The sequence below is a fragment of the Microtus ochrogaster genome, chromosome 19 (assembly GCF_000317375.1).
Source record: "Microtus ochrogaster isolate Prairie Vole_2 chromosome 19, MicOch1.0, whole genome shotgun sequence".
Lineage (NCBI taxonomy): Eukaryota > Metazoa > Chordata > Mammalia > Rodentia > Cricetidae > Microtus > Microtus ochrogaster.
In genome coordinates this window covers 1,606,936-1,630,433 of record NC_022021.1, presented here as the reverse complement: position 1 = coordinate 1,630,433, position 23,498 = coordinate 1,606,936, and the positions used below count along the sequence as shown (strand labels likewise).

Sequence of the window (23,498 nt, the reverse complement as noted above, 5' to 3'; positions counted from 1 at the left end):
ACCCTGATGGCTCTTCAAGCTGATGAGGGAGAGGGACTTGATGGGGGAGGGGGAGGGAAATGGGAGGCGGTGGCGGGGAGGAAGCAGAAATCCTTAATAAATAAATAAATTTTTAAAAAAATTAAAAAAAAAAGGACTTTTCCATCACATGGCAACAAGCCAAGGAAATTATAAGGGAATATCCTACTTGTTCTTTATACAAACACCACTACCTACAGGAAGTAACCCAAAGTGCTGTGGGACAATGGTCTTTTATCCTGTCACTTGTATTATTTTTAATAAGATGCTGATTGGCCAGTAGCCAGGCAGGAAGTAGAGGTGTGGCAATGAGAATTATGGGAAGAGGAAACTTTCAGTCTGTAGTTGTCACCCAGACACAGAGGAAGCCAGACATAGAGCAAGCAAGATGTGACTGCCTCACTGAAAAAGGTACCAAGCCACATGGCTAACACAGACAAGTATCATGGGTTAATATAAGTTATAAGAGTTAATAAGAAGCCTGAGCTAATAGGTCAATCAGTTTATAATTAAACTGCATTTCTTTGGGACTGAACAACTGGAGGACCAGGTGGGACAGAAACCTTGGTCAACACCAAAGGGTACTGAAAAGGAATGAAACCTGGCAGATGAGAGTGTTCCACTTTGTAGAATTTGGAAAACTAAAATATGAACACCACACCACTGATACCTATTCAGGTTTTCAATAGGCAACTGCCAGAACCTGGAAACAACCTTAATGCCCCTCGACTGAAGAATGGATAAGGAGAATGTGGTACATTTACACAATGGAGTACTAGACGGCAGGAAAACATGACATCCTGAATTTTGCAGGCAAATGGATGGAGCAAGAAAACATCATTTTGAGTGAGGTAACCCAGATACAGAAAGACAATTAGCACATGTGCTCACTCATAAGTGGTTTTTAAACATAAAGCAAAGAAAATCCGCCTACAAACCACAATCCCAGAGAACTTAGACAACAATGAGGACACTAAGAGAGACTTACATAGATCTAATCTACATGGGAAGTAAAAAGTAGAAAAAGACAAGATCTCCTGAGTAAATTGGGAGCATGGAGGAGGGTTGAAGGGGGTAAGGGAGAAGCAGGGAGGGGAGCAGAGAAAAATGTAGAACTCAAAAAATATCAAAAAAGAAAAACAACAACAACGAAAAAAAACAAAATAAGATATGCTAAATAAACAGAAAGGGTAATAAAACCCCCAGAAACAAATTGCATAATACTTTATTAACTCTGAATTTTCTAAATGCTAATGAGAAAGGAACAAAAGCTGCAGAGAGACATTGGATAGTAGAAAAAACTTCAGAAATAAATCAGCTGAAATACTTTAAAAAATGTGTTGACCTCAGAATGGAAACCAAGATACGTGTTATGTTTGGGAAGGGATTTGCTTTTTCCACAGAGGAAGAAAGGTATGGATACTATCAAAATTGATACAGAGTCTATACGAACAAGAGAGACCTCTTAATTACAAGAGATGATAGTTCATCAAGCAGTATGGCTGTTTAATCTAAACTAACCTATAAAACTAAAGAATGCTTTTTATTTGACCAACTTTAACTTGCCAAAAGGGAACCTCCAGAAATTTAGAATTAGGGAAGGGTTTTATTTTTGTCTTTTCAGGAGAACAAAGAAGTACGAAGACCACTGAACAAACGAGACATAAGAAGAAAAAGGACAAATCATCTAGAAACTCTGTCCCATGAAAAAGAGTAAAGCAGCCTAGTGGTGTATTACATTTCTAACAGGATAAAATTTCATAAATCTTCCCAAATGTTTGTTTCTGCTGTTTTCTACAGACATATAACACAAATGGTCTTTTTGTCATCCCAGTCCAATTAAAGATTAAAGCTGGCTTTGGAGTTGGAGTGTGGCTCTCTTCTTTTCTAAACTCAAGCATGCTTGTTAAAGTAAAATCCAGAATCTCTGTCTTATGTCAGAAGAGACACCTAATATGGGGCAGAAGAAAAACAAAAATTAAAGGACTATTTTATTGCTTCTAATCTCATAATCCTTTGGTTTTATTTTGATTCCTTAAGGCTTTTCTTAAGGTATAAATATTTTCACAGCTGGAGAGATGGCTCAGAGGTTAAGAGCACTAGCTGCTCTTCCAGAGGTCCTGAGTTCAATTCCCAGCAATCACATGGTGGCTTACAACCATCTATAATGAGATCTAGTGCCCTCTTCTGGCCTGTAGGCATACATGCAGGGGCAAAACATTGTATACATAATTGAAGTATTTTTTTAAAGGCATAAATATTTTCTCAAAATTTATAGGATTATTATACACGTATTTTAAAGTTTTTTTCATGGTATTAATGGACATACAGAGTACTAACTAATTTTAGAAAGAGGTTTTGTCTACCTTCCTGTACATGGTTTCAAGTTTGAATGTCTATCTGTTTTCTACAGTGAACCATGAGTACACCTAACAGTAACCTTTTAAAGTCTCCAAAGGGTCCAGGATGCAGCCCCACAACGACAATTCCTCCACTGATAACACCACTAAGCTGAATGACACCACCTAAACATCAGCTTTGGACTACAAACTGCTCATAACAATTTCAAGGGGGCTAGCTAAAATGATCCAGCCTCACAGACTACTCTAGCCAGGACTTGAAACAAGCCCTGCACTTTCCCATTGCACAGAGACTGCACAACTATATACAGCTATGTCTCCCGAGTCTTGACAATTAACCCAAAAATTTCTTTTCAGGGTCCCCAAAAGATGTCGTTGCCCCCAAGACGGCAGAAAGTAAATTTACGAATACGATGCCCACATTTCCAAGAGGTGGGTGGGTAGTTTTTGGTTGTTCAATGAGTTATGGATATCTGTCATTGTTTAGGGGGATTGGTTACAAGTTGTTACTGGTAATGGTCAGGAAAGAAGCTATACAACAGAGATTAGATTCAGAGTTCTTGTTTTGATAAGAAGGGGGATATGATAGGATAAAAGGGTAGATTATTGAATCTACTCTGAAAAAAGGGAGGATATTGATATAAGACAAAAAGGTAAATTATTGAATCTACCTTTAAAAATAAACTACTATCTTTAAATATTTTACACTAGATTGGACTTTTGTATAATGATACAAACGAGATTAATTTTGTTAGAACATACTGCACATACCTTTCTAATCTTGCTCAAGGTACTGTGCCTATACAGCTCATTTAACAATATAATACAAATTTCTAGCCCTTGAAAGTTATTATTACCAACTACTTAGAATAAGGAAATGTAGGTTAGTAATCACCTATTACAATCAAACTTGGTAGTCACATTAGGTATGTTACAAGATCAAAGAGATATATTTTAAATAGACATTGTCTTCAAACACTTGAGAGATCTATAGAATATGGCATTTAAGATGTTCTAATAGCATAGGTTTTTTAATTTGCTGTTGGTGGTGTTTTTGGTTTTTTTGCTCACTGTCCCTAATTTTATTAGATTTAAAACAATGTGTGTATATATACATACACACACACACACACACACACAGCAACCATATAAAAAGTACGATTACTTGCCTTCATCAATTCTCATGTATCTGAACCATATTAATTATACTTTCATACAGAAAGATGTTTCTGTTGTAACAAAAAGAAAAAACAAAACCGTCAGCTCAAGTGTTGAATTATAAATTACAGAGAGTATTAGTGAGACGGTTTATGGATCAAAAATAGCAAATAACATCCAACTCTTTCCAATGAAACTTCCTAACTGTTGCCAACCTAGGTTTTCATCTTAAAGTACTTCAGATCTACAGCAAGGGATTTAAGATGTTTTAATAACATAGGTTCGGTGGTGGCGCATGCCTTTAATCCCAGCACTTGGGAGGCAGAGGCAGGCATATCTCTGTGAGTTTGAGACCAGCTTGGTCTACAAGAGCTAGTTCCAGGACAGGCTCCAAAACCACAGAGAAACCCTGTCTCGAAAAACAATAAATAAATAAATGAATGAATGAATGAATGAATGAATGAATGAATGAATAAATAAATAAATAAATAAATAAATAAATAAATAAATAAGTAAATAAATAAAACATAGGTTCTTTTTTTTTATGACAATGAGACATGCCTGCTCCTGGAAGCATCAATCTACTTCAGAGAAGATAATGGGCATCGAAGAAACACCACATGGAGTTTACTTTCTTTGTGGCAAAAGCAAGCCACTGGGCAAGAAAATGATCTTGCCTCAACTGCTGACAGCATGCTGTCCTAATTGGAGAAGCAGGACACAAAAGAGAGTGACTACAAACCTTGTCAAGACACGGTAGGGCCATCATCCAAAAATCCTGCTTCATAGAAAAGTCTGTTAAATATTCTAAGCCTTTAGGCCAACGTTGGAGAGGAATCTTGGGTGACTGACCAGGCAGCCAGCTGTTTCTGTCATTTCTAACATTTCTGCAAGTCTTTTGCTTGCACTTCGTGCTTTCTCACTTATTATTTCCTTCTCAGGTCTCTGAGGAAGTTGAAGACTAGCTAATTATGATTTTCCTTGTTTACCAAACAAAGATTTAAAAAAAAAAATCACGGTCTGGAGAGATAGCCCAGAGGTTTCGAGTACTAGCTGTTCTCCCAAAGGTCCTGAGTAAATTCCCAGCAACCACACGGTGGCTCACAACCATCTGTAATGAGATCTGGTGCCCTCTTCTGGTGTGCAAGCATATATGCAGACAGATCACTGTATAAATAATAAATCTTCAAAAAAAAATTTTAAAAAGTCACAAAAGAAATGTAAAGTATATAAGGTCGAGAGACATAAAAAGGTAATTTTGAGTTGGTAATGCAAGACAGGATAGAAAGTGAATTAGGTACAACACTTTGGACTCACCAAGATAGGACGGATAATGGAGTATTTTCTCTTAATTTGTCAAATACAAATGGACTAGACACTGTTGATGTATTTATTGCCTGTATATATTACATATAGTTATTTTACTTATTGTATATATTACATATAGTTATTGTACTTATTGTATATAGTTTTTCTTATATTAGCTATAACCTTTTTATTTTAGACAAAAAAGGGAAATAAAGCGATACTTTGTGTTTTAACAAAGCTTGCCTGAAGATCAGAGTGCAGAGCTAGCCATACTAGTCAGGCATCAGACCAGGGGGTGGTGGCTCACATCTGTAATTCCAGCACTAGGGAGTTGGAGACAAGAAAGGATATGGCTGGGCAGAGAAAGGAACATAAGGAAGGAGAAGACAGGAGCACAGATGCAGTCAGAGGATGCAAGTCCAAGGACAGGTTGCACTTTTGTTCTGAACATTTATTTGTAGATGTAAAAAGTCTGCACTGCTTCTCTGATCACTCAGCTTTCACCCCCTAACATCTGTCTCGGCGCTTTTATTATTAAAACCAATTAGAGCTCGTGCTACAAGGTAGGATCAAATAATACTTAATATCACAATGTACTGAATGCTTATTTATGTTGCAATGTCAAAATTCTCTTCCTAAGACTAAACAATCTTCCATGACACACACATATTAATTTTTCACCTTCTTGCTACTGTAACTGGTACTGTTACAATTGGGAATAAAACCACCTCTTTTGAGATCCTGTTTTCCATTTCTTTTGATATATGTCTAGAAGTCAAGTTGCTAGATCACACAGTTAATTTTATTGTCAATTTTCTGACCAGCTGCCATTCTCCACAGCAGCTATAAATTTTATAGTCCTAACCAACACTGCACAAAGGTTCTCGATTTTCATCAAATCCTCACCAACATGTGCAATTATGATTTTCTTATGATTTGTTTTGAAATAATGAGGATCAAACTCAAGAACTCAAGCATAAGAAACAAGGGTTCTACCAGTGAGCTATATTCTAGTTCAATAAATTTTCTATGAAGGAGAATTACACATCTGGCCCCTGAAGCGGAAGGTTCTGCATTTGTAGGTTCAGCAGATTGTGTATGTGAGGAAACACCTTTCTTGTCTCCAATCCCTAAACAGAACAGTATTGCAACTACCTATATAGTGTTTATCTTGTATTACACATTGTAAGTAATCTAAAACTGTTTTAAAGTAGACAGAAGGATGTATACAGGCTACATAAAAACACAATGTCATTTTATATAAGGGACTTGAGCATCCATGAATTATTTTATATCATTGAAGGTTGTAAAAACTAATCCCCAGGGCTGTAGAGATGGCTTGGAGGTTAAGAGCTCTGACTGCTCTTCCAGAGGATCTGGGTTCAAGTCCTAGCACCCACATGGCAGCTCACAACTGTGTGCAACTCCAGTTCCAGAGGATCTGATGGCACCCATGGTAAAACACCAATGCACATAAAATAAAAATATGGGTGCTCATAAAATAAAAATATGGGTGCTCAATGACAGAGCAATTGATAGTCAGTTAATCATTTCAATTTTCCAATTTGTTCATATGATCAGAATTCTTGAACTAATTTCCCTATAAACTGTCATGCTTCTTTTATGAAATACTAGCAAGCAAAGAGTTAGAAGATTGACTCAAAACCACCTTACCATTTGGTACATTCACATTTGTGTTATCTAATTTTCTTTTCAAAACCATATTGCGCATGTAGACTTCAAAATAATGAACTTATAAAGGAAATATTTATCTGTCTACAACAATAAGCTTATCTTTAAGCATTTTTTTCAAAGTGAAGACAATTTGTACCTTTAACAAGGATATTTTCATTTCCAATTTGGTTTAACTGCTACATATTTAGATAGCTTTAAGGTCTGAAAATACAGAGTCTGAGCATCCAAGGTAAACTTATAAAGGAAATATTTACTTGTTTAAAATAATAAGCTTATTCTATATTTTTATTTAAAAATTTTAGAAGTGAAAACAACTTGTAGTCTTCATAATATTTTCATTTCCAATTTTGGTTTAAATGTTACATATTTAGGTAGCTTTAAGTTCTAAAAACAAAGAGTCTGAGTATCTAGGATAAACAGGATACAGAGTACCTTTCTTCAACAAAGACATTCATATGTAATTTCTTTCAACACCGTACCCATGTGGCCTTTGCTCTCACAGTATAAGTATTATAATTTAATTTTTTTAATACTTATTTTTTTAATTTATATGTGTGGGTGTTTTGCCTGCATGTGTATGCCTGTTTAGTTGTCAGTCACCAAGTGGGTACTGGGAATTGAAAGCAAGAGCAGCCAGTGCTCTAAACCACTGAGCCAAATCTCCAACCTTTTTTATAACATTTTTAAAGCTGACATGTTTTGTTTCTTTTCTAATCACTCTATTCTGACACCTTGAGAGTTCCAGTCTACTGATTTTTTTTTTAATGCTTAGGCAGAATGGAAGAAAATGTAAAAACAGTATGCATTTTTCTAAGCAAGGATTTGGTCTCGTACAGTGATTGGACATAATTATTAGCACAAAACTGAGATAGTTAATATTAGGGTTATTTTTGACTGCTGACACACCATACATTGCTGGAAAGAAAAAAATAAGTGAAACATTTTAGACAGCTTTAGAAGCATTAGTTACATGAATACTTGCTTCTGATACAATACCTGGTGATGTCTCACTGTGCTTTTCAATTTCAGAGAGTGTCCCAATCAAATTATGGTCTTCTATCACATTTAAATAAGATAAAACATTGCAGGAAAAGAAAACATTTTCAAGAAAGAAGAAATTTCAAAATAAAAACCTCAAATCTAAACAAAGCTTAATAATCCTAACAAACAAAGAACTGTTTAGGTGAACTGAAGACCTTCTGGTGTAAAAACTCAGTATCCATCTGCTTTGCCTGCATCATCTCTGCCACTTGCCACTGGATCTCCTATTGCCAACATTAGGAACTAAAACAATAAACAAACACATACCAGCTCAATCAAAATCAACTTAGCATTGCCATCACAAAAGAAAACCTTCTGAAACATGCACATCAAACGAACTGCATGCATCCCAGGACAAATGCAAATACAGCCCAACACGTTTATAGATCACAGTATCGTAGATGTCAAACAGCTGGATATCCCCATAGGCAATGAAAAAACTGAAGTTTATTTTGGTTATTCAAGCTACATGATAAATTTCCAGTAGGACCAATCTATTCTTTGAAGTATAGATTTTGTGGAAATAAAATTAAGAAAACCACACACACAAACAAAAATAAGGTTGTTCATTAAAAGAAAATAATTATTAGTTATCCTCAATTACATAAATTTAAAACACAAAAATGCTATGTAAAATGCAGTGTGAAATAAGATGGTAGTGTCAGACTAAACATTTAGAAATCAAACCATTTACATTTTCTTCTTGCCTACACTACTTATGCTATTTTTATAATTGTCAAACAGACAAGATGCATTTCTTATAAGTAAGCTAGGACAAATTAAAATGGATTTAATTAAATTAGCTTAATTATAGTTATCACTCACAAACAGCATGTATCACAATCACCTGAAAAGCATGTAAAAGCCTGGTCCCACTCCTGGAGTGTCTGACTTTAAATGTCTACATTTCTCTTAGTACCCAGATGGCATAGATGTTGTAGAACCAATACCAGCAGAAGCAAAAGGACCAGCTTTAACTGCGATGGAAACAGTTGCACCTGAAACAGCTGGGATTATGTTTGTTCTTAACAGTGATATGAATTAGAAAAATAATTTTAAAGAAATTAAAGAGAGAGAGAAGGCTGGAGAGATGGCTCTGAGGTGAAGAGTACTGGTTTCTTTGCTAGAGATCATTGAGTTCAATTCCGAGAAACCACATGATGGCTCACAACCATGCATAATGAGATCTGGTGCCCTCTTCAGGCACGCAGGTATAACATGTAGGCAGAACAGTGTATACATGATACATAAATCTTAAAAAAAAAAGGGGGGGGGGAGGATGAGAACATATAAAAATCCTGATCAAGGAAATAAGCTAAAAAATTCTTGAGTAAATTATAGCTGCTGTAAAACATTGCTTTTGTTTACAAAGGTTTAGGTTATATAAATAATTTCAGTCTAATAATTACTTTTAATATTTGTAATATATTTCTTTAGAAATAAATAGCCCCCAACACTTTCACTGAATAAAAAGTTTCAAGAAATTATTTTCAAACACAAACTTTCTTTTTTAAAAAATTATTTAATTATTTTATTTAGTGAGTGTGTAAGTGTATGTATATGTACAACATTGGTAAATTAATCTCTTTCGGGATCCTCCAGAAATGGAGTTACAGGCAGCTGTGCACTGGCATGTAGATGGAAGTTCCATTTCTCTACTAGAGCAGTTAGGCACTCTAAGCAGTGAACCACCTCTCCTGCCCCCAAAACACACACTTTTTTAAAGAATGAAAATGTCAGTTCAAAGTAGAATTGACTGCCATTACACAATATTCCCTTAATATGTATACTGACCAACAGTTTACAAACTGACAATTCTCAGTAGTTTCAGCTATAGTTAAAATACTCCTACTCAGAAAATAAGGACTAAAATAGAATAGAAAATGTGGTCAGTTTTACAAGTATATGTCCAGAAAAACAGAATTTCCAATTTTAAATTCTTGACTTCCCACTAGAGGAGAAGAGGAAAAAAAGTGTGTCTGAGTGTGAGTGTGTGTGTGTGTGTAAATGTACCCTTTGTATGCTGACTTTCATAACCAACAACAGCCACTTACCTACTGTTGGAGTATTGGCAGCACTCAGTGACGCAGATGAAGAGATAGAAGAAGAACTCTCTGCCCGGGCTAAGGGAGCGATAGGGGGTGGGCTGGTGTTGGAAGTTACAGGTGGGCTGAATGGCCTGGGCTTAAAAACAAACAGTTATTTATCAAAATGCTAAAGCAAAATTTTCTTTGTCAGAGAAATTTTTTAAGTCATAACAAATCAAATAACTTTACCATGAGTTCTTTTTACCTATGTATTAGATATTATGTCAAGTCACTTCCAATAATATACTGAAAACTGATAAGGCTATTTTAAAACAATGGTTTCAAGGTTTGGGGCATAAAATATTTTCTGTATTTCAAAAATTAGACATACTAAGGTACTCAGAACTGAATGAAAGTCCTTCATATCTACTATTGAACAGCCTTCCAGAGATTATGTACACAATAATTTCTATAAATATGAGATTAGTTCTCTGTAGTCTGTCATCAATAGTCACAGAATAAGGAAACACAAGTTGTAAATGTTCTAGTTAATACAAATTTAGAAAGGCATATTTTCATGTTTGTTTGTTTTCTAAGTTTTACTATTTACTATGTTTACAGGAAATTGGTATGTGGGAGCCAGATAAGGGTATTGATCCTCTGGGCTGAAGTTACAGATGGTTGTGAGCTGCCCGACGTAGGTGCTAGGAACCCAATTCTTGTGCCTCTGCAAGAGCTGCAAGCGTTCTTAATTATTAAGTCATCTCTCCGGCCACTGTATTTTCATTTTTATGAATGTTTTTGAAAGGTATTATTATTATTATTTGAACTTTTACTAACACTTAATATTATTTGTTGCAATATTTTCCTCTGTAAATGTTGCTTGTCCTTTACTTTCTATACTTATAAATCTATTAACATTTTCTTTTCTAATTTTTAAATACCTCCTTATTAAGAAAGCTACAACAAACAAAGGTTTGAGAAAAATTTTAATTTTGTTTTTTACTTGTTTAAAAGAGGTCAACTAGAAAGTAACATAAAAATCAAACAGGGAAAATATATCTCCAATTCTTTTATCTTTTACATTGGTAAGTGGGCTTTTTCTTTCCAAATTAATTATTCCAATAATACACTAGCAATACTTTCTACATTGTACTATTTGTTTTTAAAAACATACTTAGCTTAATTAAAAATAGTCATTCCCTGCTTATAGAGGCAACAAAAACAAAAGACACTATTCTCACCAATAAGATATCAAAAACAAACATAAAAACCATGTGAGTATTTACATATTAAATTAACCAAATCTTCATTATATTAACAAAAACTTACAGGCATAAAAATAAGACTTAACTATATGAAGTACTTTACAATTTGTAACCCCACCACCACCACTAATAATTATTTTTAAGCATTTTTTTCCTTGGGTACAGCTTGCTTTTTCTTTTTTCCTTTTCTTTTTTTGGTTTTTCAAGACAGGCTTTCTCTGTATAGCCCTGGCTGAGAACAACTTTCTAATGACTCATCAATCACTACAGTTAACAGGTTGAAAAAATACAGCAGGCAACTGTATATTTATACAGAAAAGAGGTACAGATACTGTTCCAAAGTTATAAACTTGGAAACATCTTCAGTTCAACTACTTTGGGGAAATGTCTCCAGAGGCAAGATGGTTTTTACAGTGCATTTTACAATTCTTAGTGGAAAAGGAAAAGTGGGTTTTTTTCTAAGTGATTTTCTCTTGCTATCCAACCAACTATCCAGCACAGTCACTGGCAGAATCTGGTATTCAGCTAGTGCAAACTGAGGTGTGTTGTAAGTATAAAAGTGAACTTTGAAGATAATGTACATGTTAAAAATGCAAAAATCTCAAAATCTTTTACTATGTATATTAAAAATGTTCTGCAATATTAAGTAAAAGATGGATTTCTATGCTTTTACTACAAGAAAATTTAAAAGTTTGTATGTTGCTGTACATATTCCTCTTGCATGGAATTGCTCTAAAACTACATGCCAATGGAAGACTTCTCTATATTCAAACTGAATGACGACTCCCTGAATTCCTGATTTATCTGGGTACAGGCACAGACCATTTCTACTGAGTTCCCAGGCTGTCCTAATGCTGCTGGTCTGAGACACCATCTGAGGTAACTACTATAAGACAATGAGGGTTTCATTGGGATAGACAGAGAGGGCACCATTGCTATAATGGTCAATGAGACAACAATCCTCAAAAGTCTAAAGAAATCGAGATGCCTTTGGGGACTGAATGACCCTTTCACAGAGGTCGCATATCAGATTATCCTGCATATCAGATATTTATATTAAGATTAGTAACAGTAGCAAAATTTCATTTATGAAGTAGAACGAAAATAATTTTATGGCTGGGGAATGACCACAACATGAGGAACTGCATTAAAGAGTTGCAGCATTAGGAAGGCTAAGAATCACTGGTCTAAAATAAACGTGTATACCATTTAGTTCAAGAATTTCATTGTAAAAATCACTTAATAAGGAAATACTGAAATGTCTACAAAGCATAGCTATACTAAGTTACTATATTAACAAGAACTTAGAATTATCAAATTTCTAAAATCTTTAGGACTTTAATTCTACAATGTAGACTTAAACAATGAAATACTCTATATCTACTTGACATGTTGCTTCCTGAAGTCCCTGAAGTAGTTTCAAGAAGGATCTCAAGGAAGAAAGTTGATAGAAGTATTCAACTATGAATTCACTTTTAATGATTTTAATTATTTGACACAGGATTCTAATACTTTTAAAGAAGCTTGAAGACTATAAAGAATTCACAATAAAGACAATTCCAAAATACTGTAAAGTAAAAACAATAAAAATATGTAAAACATATATATGATTCGTAGCTTTTCGAGTAATCAATCACCTGTATATAACATCCTTACAGTTTTATATATGTTAAAGTCACTTAAATCTTACAAAATCAATTCTTTTCATCTTCCCTAGGCATCTTACTAAAACTTGTCTAACACTGAACAGCTAATAGGCCTGTCCTTATAGTAACTGTTAATCTATCATCTTTGATCAAATATTTATGCATTAGGAAAACAATGAAAGGATATATATTAAATTGTTAACTCAGTTATCTTTGGTAATACATGGGATCCAAATTTTTCTGTGTTTTCTAAATTTGCTAACATGTTTAGAGGTTAAAAAAAAAGCAAACAAACCAAGTTTTATAATAATAAAAAAGAAAGTTAAGACTTAGTGATTCTAGTCAAGCATTTTAATCCCAGCACTTGGGAGTTGGAGGCAGGTGGATCTCTTGAGTTCAAGGCCAACCTAGTCTACAGAGTGAGTTCCGGAATGCCAGTGCTACACAGAGAATCCCTGTCTCAAAAAAACATAAATGAATGAATAGATAGACAGACAGACAAACAAACTTAGTGATTCTTATATTATTTAAATTATAGCTATCTCCTTGGCAGCATACATCTAGTCTTCTCTCATTTTCAGTAAGTCAGTTCACGGGAACAAGAAATGAAAGAGGCTACCATTTTAAAGTGGCCCTCCATTCAAAGTACATTTCCAATCTATGTACTGGGCTTTATTCAATGTGAACATGAAAGGCTAATACATAATCCAGAAGAGGGAATAGATACTAAGTCTACACAGTGTGATATGCACAGTCATTAACAGAACTACAAGCCAAATGTATGGCAGCCCACAGAGAACAATACAATCTGCTGGAAGAACAACCACCAGGCAGCTGATGGATAGCTAGGTCTTAAAGAAAAAGGCCATTTTGCCTCAGAGAAAACTGTCACTTCAAACAAAGGAGTACAACAAGAAAACATGGATGTATCAAATAGCATGAAGCAGCTCAATGGTAGTGTGAGGGTATACGTGTCATGAGGAGGCCCAAAGTTCAATCCTATTCCTATCTCCTTAGAAGAACACAAAAGAAAAATCACAGCATATGGTGTTTGGAGAATAGCTGAAAGTTTGAGTGGCTGGAAAGATAGGAAAGGGGTGGCTGGGACGTGATGCAGGCTACTGAGACAACTTCATAAAGTATCTTCTACATTCAGCTAAAATACCCAAGAAGGGAGAAAATAAAATAAGCTTGGCTTTCAGAAATGTAACTACGGTGATTAAACAGCAAGGAGTGTGAAAGATGAAACAAAAGAGAGAACACAGAGGCACAAAGGCTGGCTTGGGACTCACCCGAGTAGAGACCACAGGTGTTTCTGCCATTACTGATGACTTTTGAAAACCAGTGCTTCCTATTATTTGTACTTTTATGTCAGCTAACTGCTTTGGACTTGTCTCCTATGTATAAAAATAAAGCTAGAACAGACAGATGCCCCATGAGAATTTCCTAACAATAAGGTCTAAAACATATCATATTTTCTTTCTAATATATTAAACTAAGGCAGAATTACACAAACTTGCCTATTTTGAGTCAATGGACACCGCCTTGTGTAATATGCCAACTTTTTAAAAGGCAATCTCTGTCCTCTTAGGCAGTGTGTTGCTTTTCTAGTATAAAAGAGAGAGAAGTGTGAGTGGAGAAACTTCCTATTCTTTAAGGACTTTAGAAAAAAGCATTTAACTAAGCAGGGGCATAGAGAAAAATGTCTATCTTAAGTCAAAACAATTATACCATTTTTAGGGACTGGTGTGGTGGCAGAGGCAGGTGAATCTTTGTGAGTTTGAGGGCAGCCTGCCTACATGGTGAGCACCAGGGCATCAGGGCCATACACTGAGACCCTGTCTCAAAAACAAACAAACCCAAAATAGTTATATAATTTAAAAAATGTGAATACATACTATTTCATTAATCCCACTCAGTTTGCCTGAAGTAAGCTTTGGTCTGGAAGCAGGCCTTGGAGGTGGAACAATGGTGCCTATAGAAAGAGGAGTTGTGGGTCTGGCTGAGGGAGAGAAAAGAGAACTTGAAGAAAATCATCAGTATGTAGCAATCCTGGATAAAGACAAAAGAGCTATTAGAATCCAAAGACCATTCTTCAATTGTGTTAATATAATTAAGGGGATCTGCTGAATCAGTGAAAAAATCTGCCCATCAGGTATCCTTTTATCAGTTACTGCAAACAATCAAACTTTCCAATAAAACTGACACACAAAGAAATTTTATTCTGGTTTCAATTATTTTATACATATAAAAATTAAATCTCGTTTAATTTGATTAAAAAAACCAATTCAAATTCAAAGGTCGTTTACTCCAGCACATCTAATTCACAGAGACTAACTAATATGAGTGCAAGGCTTTCCAGCTCTGCCTTCAAAATAATGTGAATGTCAAAACACACTTAACCTTAATTAAACTTTGCAATCTGACTTAAATAGAACCACATTGTAATATTCTTCAAATAATGAAAAGCACTACAAATGCTTTTAATTTTTTAAAAATAGCACCAAATCAGTACAACTTATTTTTTTTAATTTTTTTTCTATTTTATTTATTTATTATGTATACAATATTCTGTCTGTGTGTCTGCTTGCAGGCCAGAAGAGGGCATCAGATCTCATTTCAGATGGTTGTGAGCCACCATGTGGTTGCTGGGAATTGAACTCAGGACCTTTCGAAGAGCAGGCAATGTTCTTAACCACTGAGCCATCTCTCCAGCCCAGTACAACTTATTTTTAAAATGTTCATAATACCTTAATTCTTCTTAAATTCTATATGAATAGTGTTCACTGCTTCAATATTTTCATAACTTTAAAAAAGTCAGTATCCCTAATTTACAAATCTTCATCATATTAAATAAAATTCAAGTATAAACAATCAAAACTCAAATATATAAATATGTATGTGTGTGTATAAAATCAAAGTAGGGATGAATTACAGAGGCAGATATTTAAATTATCATTATAAAATCACTAATTTATTTTTGTGCATATGTGAGCATGTACATGAAGGTCAGAGAACAACTACTGAAATCAGTTGTTTTCTACCATATGGGCTCTGGGGATCAAACTCAGGTCATTAGGCCTGGCCATAATACCACCTGCTGGCCCTTAAATTATCTCCAAATAAAATGATTTTCAAAACCTCTGGTCCACTCAAAAATATGTGCTATAAGTCAAACATTGAAAAAAAAAATGCGGGTAGGAAAAGTATATTTGCCAAGTTCTCCACATTCACAGATGTGCAAAATTAAAAACACATAAACCAGCCTATGTAAACACATGAGAAAATAAAATACAAAGCTAAAAGTCCTTTGGTCATCCATCAATAAGGAGTGGAGGCATGACAGGAAGCAGTAGGAGGGAAAATCAACTTGCAGGAAGGAATTACCATTAGAAAGCATGTCACACGAAAGTATGTGTGCGTGCTCCAGAAAGGCATCCAAAAGCTGGAAGACACCAAGTTTAAATTCAGAGGCTGCTGCCTCCTTTTAAATGATAACCGTTTTTTTCATGCTACCCATACTCGACAGAAACATGTACCAACCTGAATAACTACAGCACTTCCCTGTGCTATTAGTGGCTATTGTAAAGATATGGTCATGTAAGTGAAACCAGCACTGAACTGAACTTGGTATTTTAAGCTGTGGATAGGTTTAACACAGCATAGGCATTTATACAGGAATTATACTGGTCAGAAGGCCTGTCCAAGTGTCATTCTAAATGGACTTAAGGCGAGCCCAGTAAAAGTGTGAAATCAATTCCTTCCAATAATCAGAACTATTTTATAAGGAAAACTAATAACAATACTTATCTACACAAGTATTTAAAAATGAATACTATATCTGCATCCCTCAGATAGTGTGTTTAGAAGCTCCTGAAGGAGGTGATTATAATTATTATATAATCCTTAAGTGTTTTAGTGTTCTTTTACTGGTGTTGGTAGTGATAGAACTCATTATTATTGGAAGACAAACTTAAAAAGAGAACTTTATATGATTAAACACAATAAAAAATGGAATCAATCAAGGGGAAAATGTAGCTACTATACTCCCAAAAATAAGACATCTTTCTCATATACATTTTATCATTTTTGTTTTGTTTCGTTTACCTGACGATGAAGCTAGTGAAGCTGAAGAAGTTGAGTCAAGAGGTGATGCAAACAAGGGGTCCCAAGCAAGGAAATCACTGGCTCCTTTCCTAGCACACCATGTTAAAAAAACAAGTTAGCAGATTATTTTATTAGCATTAAATCATTTATTTCTATTCCACAGAATACCAATTCAATGACTGTGATTAAATAGATGGGCACATGGAGAAATCTAGTCAACAGACTTAGCCAAGGGCATAAGCAGAATCTACAATATCAACTGTATTGTTGGCAGGGAAAGCCATAAGGATTGGTCTCCTTTGATCATACCTTGCTCACTCAAATGAATATGAAATACAGTGATTTCAGATTTACAAGACAGGCAGCAGTCTAAATGAGCTACCCAATAGTTTCTAACAGTCTAAGTTCTAGCATAGTCTAGAATAAAATTCAAACCAAGTGAAATATGTATGAAATCTGAGTAGAATGTAAGCCTACTCTGCTAAAAATTATCACCATGATCTAAAATCACATATTTAGTATTTCAACATGCAGCAATGCAAATGAGTTCTACCTTGTACAATAAACCCTGTTATAACTACGTTAAGTGACATCCAAAGACTAAGCTTTAAACAACTTATCTCTAAAACCAGTAACAGCACCACTATATTTATCTTGTACCTCACAAGTAACAAATAATCTTTAACTATTAACTCCATTCAGCTAAACTTTTACTCATGTTAAAACATTAACTCAAAGAAAGTACTCTTGGTGGTAGAGAAGTGAAAAGGGACTCATGGAACACTGGCTTAACAATTTTCTTTATTTCCCTTCTTTTTTAAGAGCAACAAAGATGACTATCTGGCTTCTAGCCTTTCCATCTTAACTGAGGTACTTCATCTTGAAGTTCATGACATATGGTCCATTTTATAAGTCACAATCCAAAGTGAAGGGGAAAAATGAAACACAAATGAGAAAACTTTTATTAAAAAATCTGAAAACAGCCGGGCGTTGGTGGCGCACGCCTTTAATCCCAGCACTCGGGAGGCAGAGGCAGGCGGATCTCTGTGAGTTCGAGACCAGCCTGGTCTACAGAGCTAGTTCCAGGACAGGCTCCAAAAAACCACAGAGAAACCCTGTCTCGAAAAAAAAAACCAAAAAAAAAAAAAAAATCTGAAAACAGATGTGTATAAACCTAAGATATCAGCATCCATTAAGAAGCGGTAGTAAGGCTCCCAAAGTCAAATGTAGTTAAGAAAAACCACCATAAAAAGACGTTTCATGTGAAAAGAAATTATTAAATATCTTAAAGCCCCAACATAAATTTTACAGTTCAGAAAACAACACAATTAAAACTTAACTGTATAACTCTAGAAAAAGAGGACAAGAAAAATACAAAAAAATTATAAATGTGGTTTTAAAAGGAGTGATTAAGCAAAGCATGAGATTTCCATGCAATACAAATACTGATTATGATGCTACAATATCAGCCCTTAAGACCTGCCAAAAGAGGGACAGAGGGAAAGATGAGGTAGGGAAAAGAAGAGTTACCCACACCCACAGAACACACAAGATTACAGGTGTCCCCTCTAGACTATGTACTTTGGATGATAAGTGTCAAGATGTAACAAATGCACTAATCTGGTAAGGGACTTGAAGAGGAGACTTGGTATATGTAAGCGTAGGGACTATATAAGGGAATCTCTGTACCTTTCACCCAGTTTTGATCTTAACCTAAAATTGTTCAAAATAATAAAGTCTATTAAAAGAAATAAACATCAAACTTACTCATTGGGTAGAGAAGATGGTTTTGATTTTGTTAACTCTTCATCTAATTAAAAAATTAAAATATTATGAAAAACTAATAATCCTAGAAGAAAAATATTTTAATTAAAAGATCCTCTATATACTTACATATTCCAGTACTAAGAAAAACTTATAAATTTTGTAATAGAAAAATTAAATACAAATGATTGTGGGAGAAAAAAGGTAAACACGCTGAATTTCTGTTGATTTTTGATTTCTTTCATTAACTTTATAGAACAAAAAAATAAACTGTTAACATTAAAAAGTTTAAGAGCTGGGCATGATGGTTCAGGTCTGTATATAGTCTCAGCACTCAGGAGGCAGAGGTAGGTGTATCTCTGTGAGTTCAAGGGCAGCCTGGTCTACACAGTGAGTTCTAGGATTACATAGAGAGATCTTATTTCGAAAAAAATAAGTAAGTGATAAGAAAAATTAGAAGAAACATTTAAGTACTTGTGTGTATTCTACTTAAGAATTTTAATTCATGAATTCTATAATCAGTTTTCAAGTTCTCAGAATACTACTAGTGACTATTATATAATCATCAGTAATGATGAGCTACTGAGGGAGGTTCTACTCTTTTCTGCTGCATTTTGTATTTGTGCCATGTCTTATTTCATAAGCAACTGACAAGAACAGCATGGAATGAAAGACCATGTCGGTGAATACAAACTTTCCCCACACTTTAATGTTCTATATCACCAAGCAACAAGAATGACTGCAGTGACTCAGCACATTACAGAGAAGTTAGCACACTGTACACTATGCTCTTTGCATTAGTTTTCCCTCAGCTTATTCTGGATGTTTACTGCATTACCTCCCACCTGACAGCAACTCCACTTAGCCTAGTTTCTCTACAACCTCTATCATCAAATATTTCGTTTAAGGGTAAAATCTTTAATTTTGGTATTTATCATTAATTTAATCGGTGTTATCAATTTTGCTAAACTTTTAATCAAGGCTGATTCTTATTAAGCATTCTGTTTACAAAATTACAAAAGCTTCCTATTAAGTCTGATTTATAGCACATAATTCTGCAAAAAGAATTGTTGCCATCCTAAAATTTTTGGTATTATAAACTTGCTATTTTGAAGATATAAAATAGAAACTACAATTGTAATATGACTTTAAAATAAGTAAAGTTCAAGATTACTATTTTATAAAACATTTTCATAATCCCCTCTGCCAAAAAGCTGAGGTTTGAACCCAAGGGTTGTGTACATATTAGGTTATGTTAACAACTGAGCCATATCCCCAGTCCATTTTCATATTCCAAATCAAAAGTTAGTCTCTGGCTTTGTTGATTTCTAAGAAATTTTATAAGCTGCATGAAAGGTTAAGAAATGTTTCCTAATACAACCAGAAATGCTATAGGCAATTTTTTTGCCTGTATAAAATACCCTTCTAGCCAACCAGTGAGACTGGTAAAATGAAAAGAATATTACACAAGGCTGAGACTAACAAGTTGCCTATGTTCTTACAGACATAAAATAACCAATCCCTATGTCAAACTTACTAGATGAATTCCGATTCATCTGCACCTAAAACAGAAATGCAAAAACTAAGTATTATTAAACAAATAATTTAACTTGGTAACAAAATATTTGCCAAAATGTTGCTAATAAGAACCTAGTTTTATGTTGTCTTTATTATAACTACTTAACAGTAAATTGCATTTATAAAAACTCTGTAGTTGTAATGGTACCTCTAAATATAAGCATGATTTCAATAGTATAGTAATTGAATTTAGAATATATAATACATGTACTTAATAAAATGTGCTTAAAATGTTAAGACGGTATCTAATGCAAAATACCACAAAATTTACTAGTAATCCAAATTTAACAAAATTTTTTAAATCAAATGTTCAATTACAGTAATTCTTTAAAAGTCAATAGGTGAAATATAAAATCTGACACTTACTGGACTGTGCCTCTAGCAGTGCATGGAAAGAAAGAGAAAGACAGTGTTCAGTAAAGAATTCAATTCTCTTCACACTTAATAATTTATCTCTTCCTTCTAAATACCACTTAAAATAAATACAATTTAAAACATATGGTTAGAAGGAGAAATTATGCAAGTTAACCAAATGGGCAACAAAACAAATGCAAAGATAATCTTCCCAAATACAACACTGACTACTAAAATTTTTCTCTGAGTATGAAGTTAAAAAAGACAGATGAGACACAAAAGTTTTTAAAAAATACTCATGACCTCAACTGCTTAAAGAGATGTGTAACATTTTAATACATATCGATCCTTCCTTCTAAGCTTTTGGCTCACCCGTACTGTTAATTTGTAGACAGATATTGGGGTTCAACATGAACATCAGAAAAGCAAAGTAGCCAACCACTAGAGAGACCTTTTACTTCTACCAAATCTTCAGACCGAAGGCGCGAGAGATCCTGTCTCCACGAATCCTTACACTCCACAGTCCACTAAGTTGCTGTCTCTTCCCCCTTACATTTCTCTCTCTGTCCAACATATCACTCCTAGCTCCACCTCCACCCAGCACCTCAGTGCTGGGGTTAAAGGTGTGTGATCCCATCTGCTGGGATCACCTCTGTGTGAACTCTGTTTCTCTTTTAGACAGAATCAATCTTGTGTAGCCCAGGGGGGCTTTGAACTCAGAGATCCTGCCTCTGTCTCCTGAGTCCTGAAAATAAAGGTGTGTGCCACCACTCCCTGGTCTGTATAGCTGCTTTGCCCACTGAACTTCAGGCAAGCTTTACTTATTAAAACACAAATAATATATCACTATATTAATTAGTTGTGCTGTTATACAATTAAAAACTGTCAATGGCTCACAATTCTCTACTTCACATATATAAGTCTCTTTATAACTATATAACAGTCAATGTTAAAATAGTAGTAACAGACAAAAATCCCACTATTGAAATCTTTGAGGCATGCCCTTGAGAATTAAATTATAGAACCATTTTCCTTCATCGAAAATTATTTCCTCCTTCCCTCCCTTTCCTGTGTTACTGGGTATCAAACCAAGGGCATAGTGTTTGCCTGGCAGATGTTCTACCCATGATTTGATACCCAAGAATATGAGTACATGTATAAGAGAAAAACTTTCACCTTCAAAACATATGTATATATATATACTACCATATTTTATACAGAACATATACTTAAGGCCAGGGGTGGTGGCATATGCCTTTAATCGTAGCATTCAGGAGGAAGACAAGGGCAGATCTCTGTGAATTCAAGGCCAGCATGGTCTACATGTCATATACCAGGTCAGTCTGTCTCAAAAATAAATTAAAATTTAAAAAAATTAAAAAATGCATACAAATTAGATATCATAAAATGGCAAGAACTTCATTATTAAGAAAACCAACTTTTAAACAATGACAATATGCATACACATACACTTCTCATTCTAAAACACGATTTTCCCTTTTGGTAATACTTCTGAATTCATAATATATATTATCAATGTATTTATGACTTTAGTTGTTTTTTTTTTAAATTTTATCACTACTGTGTGTGTATGATGCATGTGTGTATGGATGCAGGCACACATGTGGGTGGAAACCAGAAGACAACTCTGGAAAGTCAGTTCACTCCTGGGCTTGAGCTCACATAGCAGGTGTTCTTAACAGCTCAGACATCTCAACCGCTGCATCATTACTTTATTTCTTCCTCAAACGCAAATCTTATGGTGAAAGACAAAAAAATAAAAATGCAAAGAAGATCCAGGAATGTCACTCAGTGGTAAAGTATTTGAACAGCATAAGTTAGGGCCTGGATTCAATCTCCAGAAATGTGGGAAAGGGGGAGGGGATCAACCTTTAAGTTGATTTTCATGACATCTTTTTACATTATAGTTGAAAACACAAGAGCAAAACCTTTGAAATTAGATGAGGAAAACAATTACCTTTTCACAATCTTTCACCAGAGACAAACAGCAGTATTTATAGATGTAACAAATAACGAAAAGTTCTTCATTTTCACACACACACACACACAACCCTTTTTATGTGTATTGGTGTTTTGTCTGCATATGTATCTATGTGAGGGTGCTAGATCCCCTGGAACTACGTTACTGACACTTAGGAGCTGTCAAGTGGGTACTGGGATTGAACCTGGGTCCTCTGAAGAGCAGCCAGTGCTCTTAAGCACTGAATCATCTCTCCAGCTAATACATTTTCACTTTCTTAAAAATGTTTTCAACAGTACAAGTAAGCCAAATCAGTGACCTCATTTGTCTATATAAAAATTATAAACTGAGGGGCTGGAGAGATGGCTCAGTGGTTAAGAGCATTGCCTGCTCTTCCAAAGGTCCTGAGTTCTATTCCCAGCAACCACATGGTGGCTCACAACCATCTGTAATGGGGTCTGGTGCCCTCTTCTGGCCTGCAGACATACACACGGACAGAATATTGTATACATAATAAATATTTTTAAAAAAAAATTTAAAAAATTATAAATTGAGCTGGAGAGAGGGCTCACCAGCTGCCAACACTGGTGCTTTTCTAGAAGATCCAGAGTCAGTTCTTAGCACCCACATGACAGCTCACAACTGTCGGTAACTCCGGTTCCAGGGCATCTAACTTCCCTTCTGCCTTCTTTGCACACTTCATATACATGGTACACAGACATATATGCAAGCAAATAGCCACACACCTAACAGCTCTGAGAAATAAAAAAATAAAAGGGGGAGGAAATATTGGGGATTCAGTGGTACAGCACTTGCCTAGCAAGCACAAAGCCCTGGATTTAGTACTTGGCTCTAGGGGGTATAGGGTGGGAGGGAAACCAGACACACATACTACATGGACAACAAAATAAAATTTACATAAACAAAATTAAAAAAACAAACAAATCTTTTATAAAAAGCACAAAATAGCCACGTAGTGGTATTGCACACCTTTAATCCCAGCAATCAGGAGGCAGAGGCAGGTGGATCTCTGTGAGTTCAAGGCCAGCATGGTCTACACAGAGTTCAAGGACAGCCAGGGATACACAAAGAAACCCTGTCTCAAAAAACAGATAGATAGATAGATAGATAGATAGATAGATAGATAGATAGATAGATAGATAGATAGATAGATAGATAGATAGATAGATACA

At 34.9% G+C, this 23,498-nt stretch overlaps 1 protein-coding gene across 1 annotated transcript in view; it reads right to left on the bottom strand.

Annotated features, from left to right (window-relative positions):
* Positions 1-23,498, bottom strand: part of Fcho2 (FCH domain only 2) — a 109,765-nt gene that overhangs the window by 19,729 nt on the left and 66,538 nt on the right. The window contains exons 14-19 of the mRNA XM_005356433.3: positions 20,337-20,348; positions 19,930-19,954; positions 18,396-18,438; positions 16,629-16,717; positions 14,420-14,523; positions 9,635-9,764 (exon numbers count right to left, since the gene is read on the bottom strand). Coding sequence (XP_005356490.1) covers positions 9,635-9,764; positions 14,420-14,523; positions 16,629-16,717; positions 18,396-18,438; positions 19,930-19,954; positions 20,337-20,348 — 403 coding nt within the window. The remainder of the gene's footprint in view (positions 1-9,634; positions 9,765-14,419; positions 14,524-16,628; positions 16,718-18,395; positions 18,439-19,929; positions 19,955-20,336; positions 20,349-23,498) is intronic.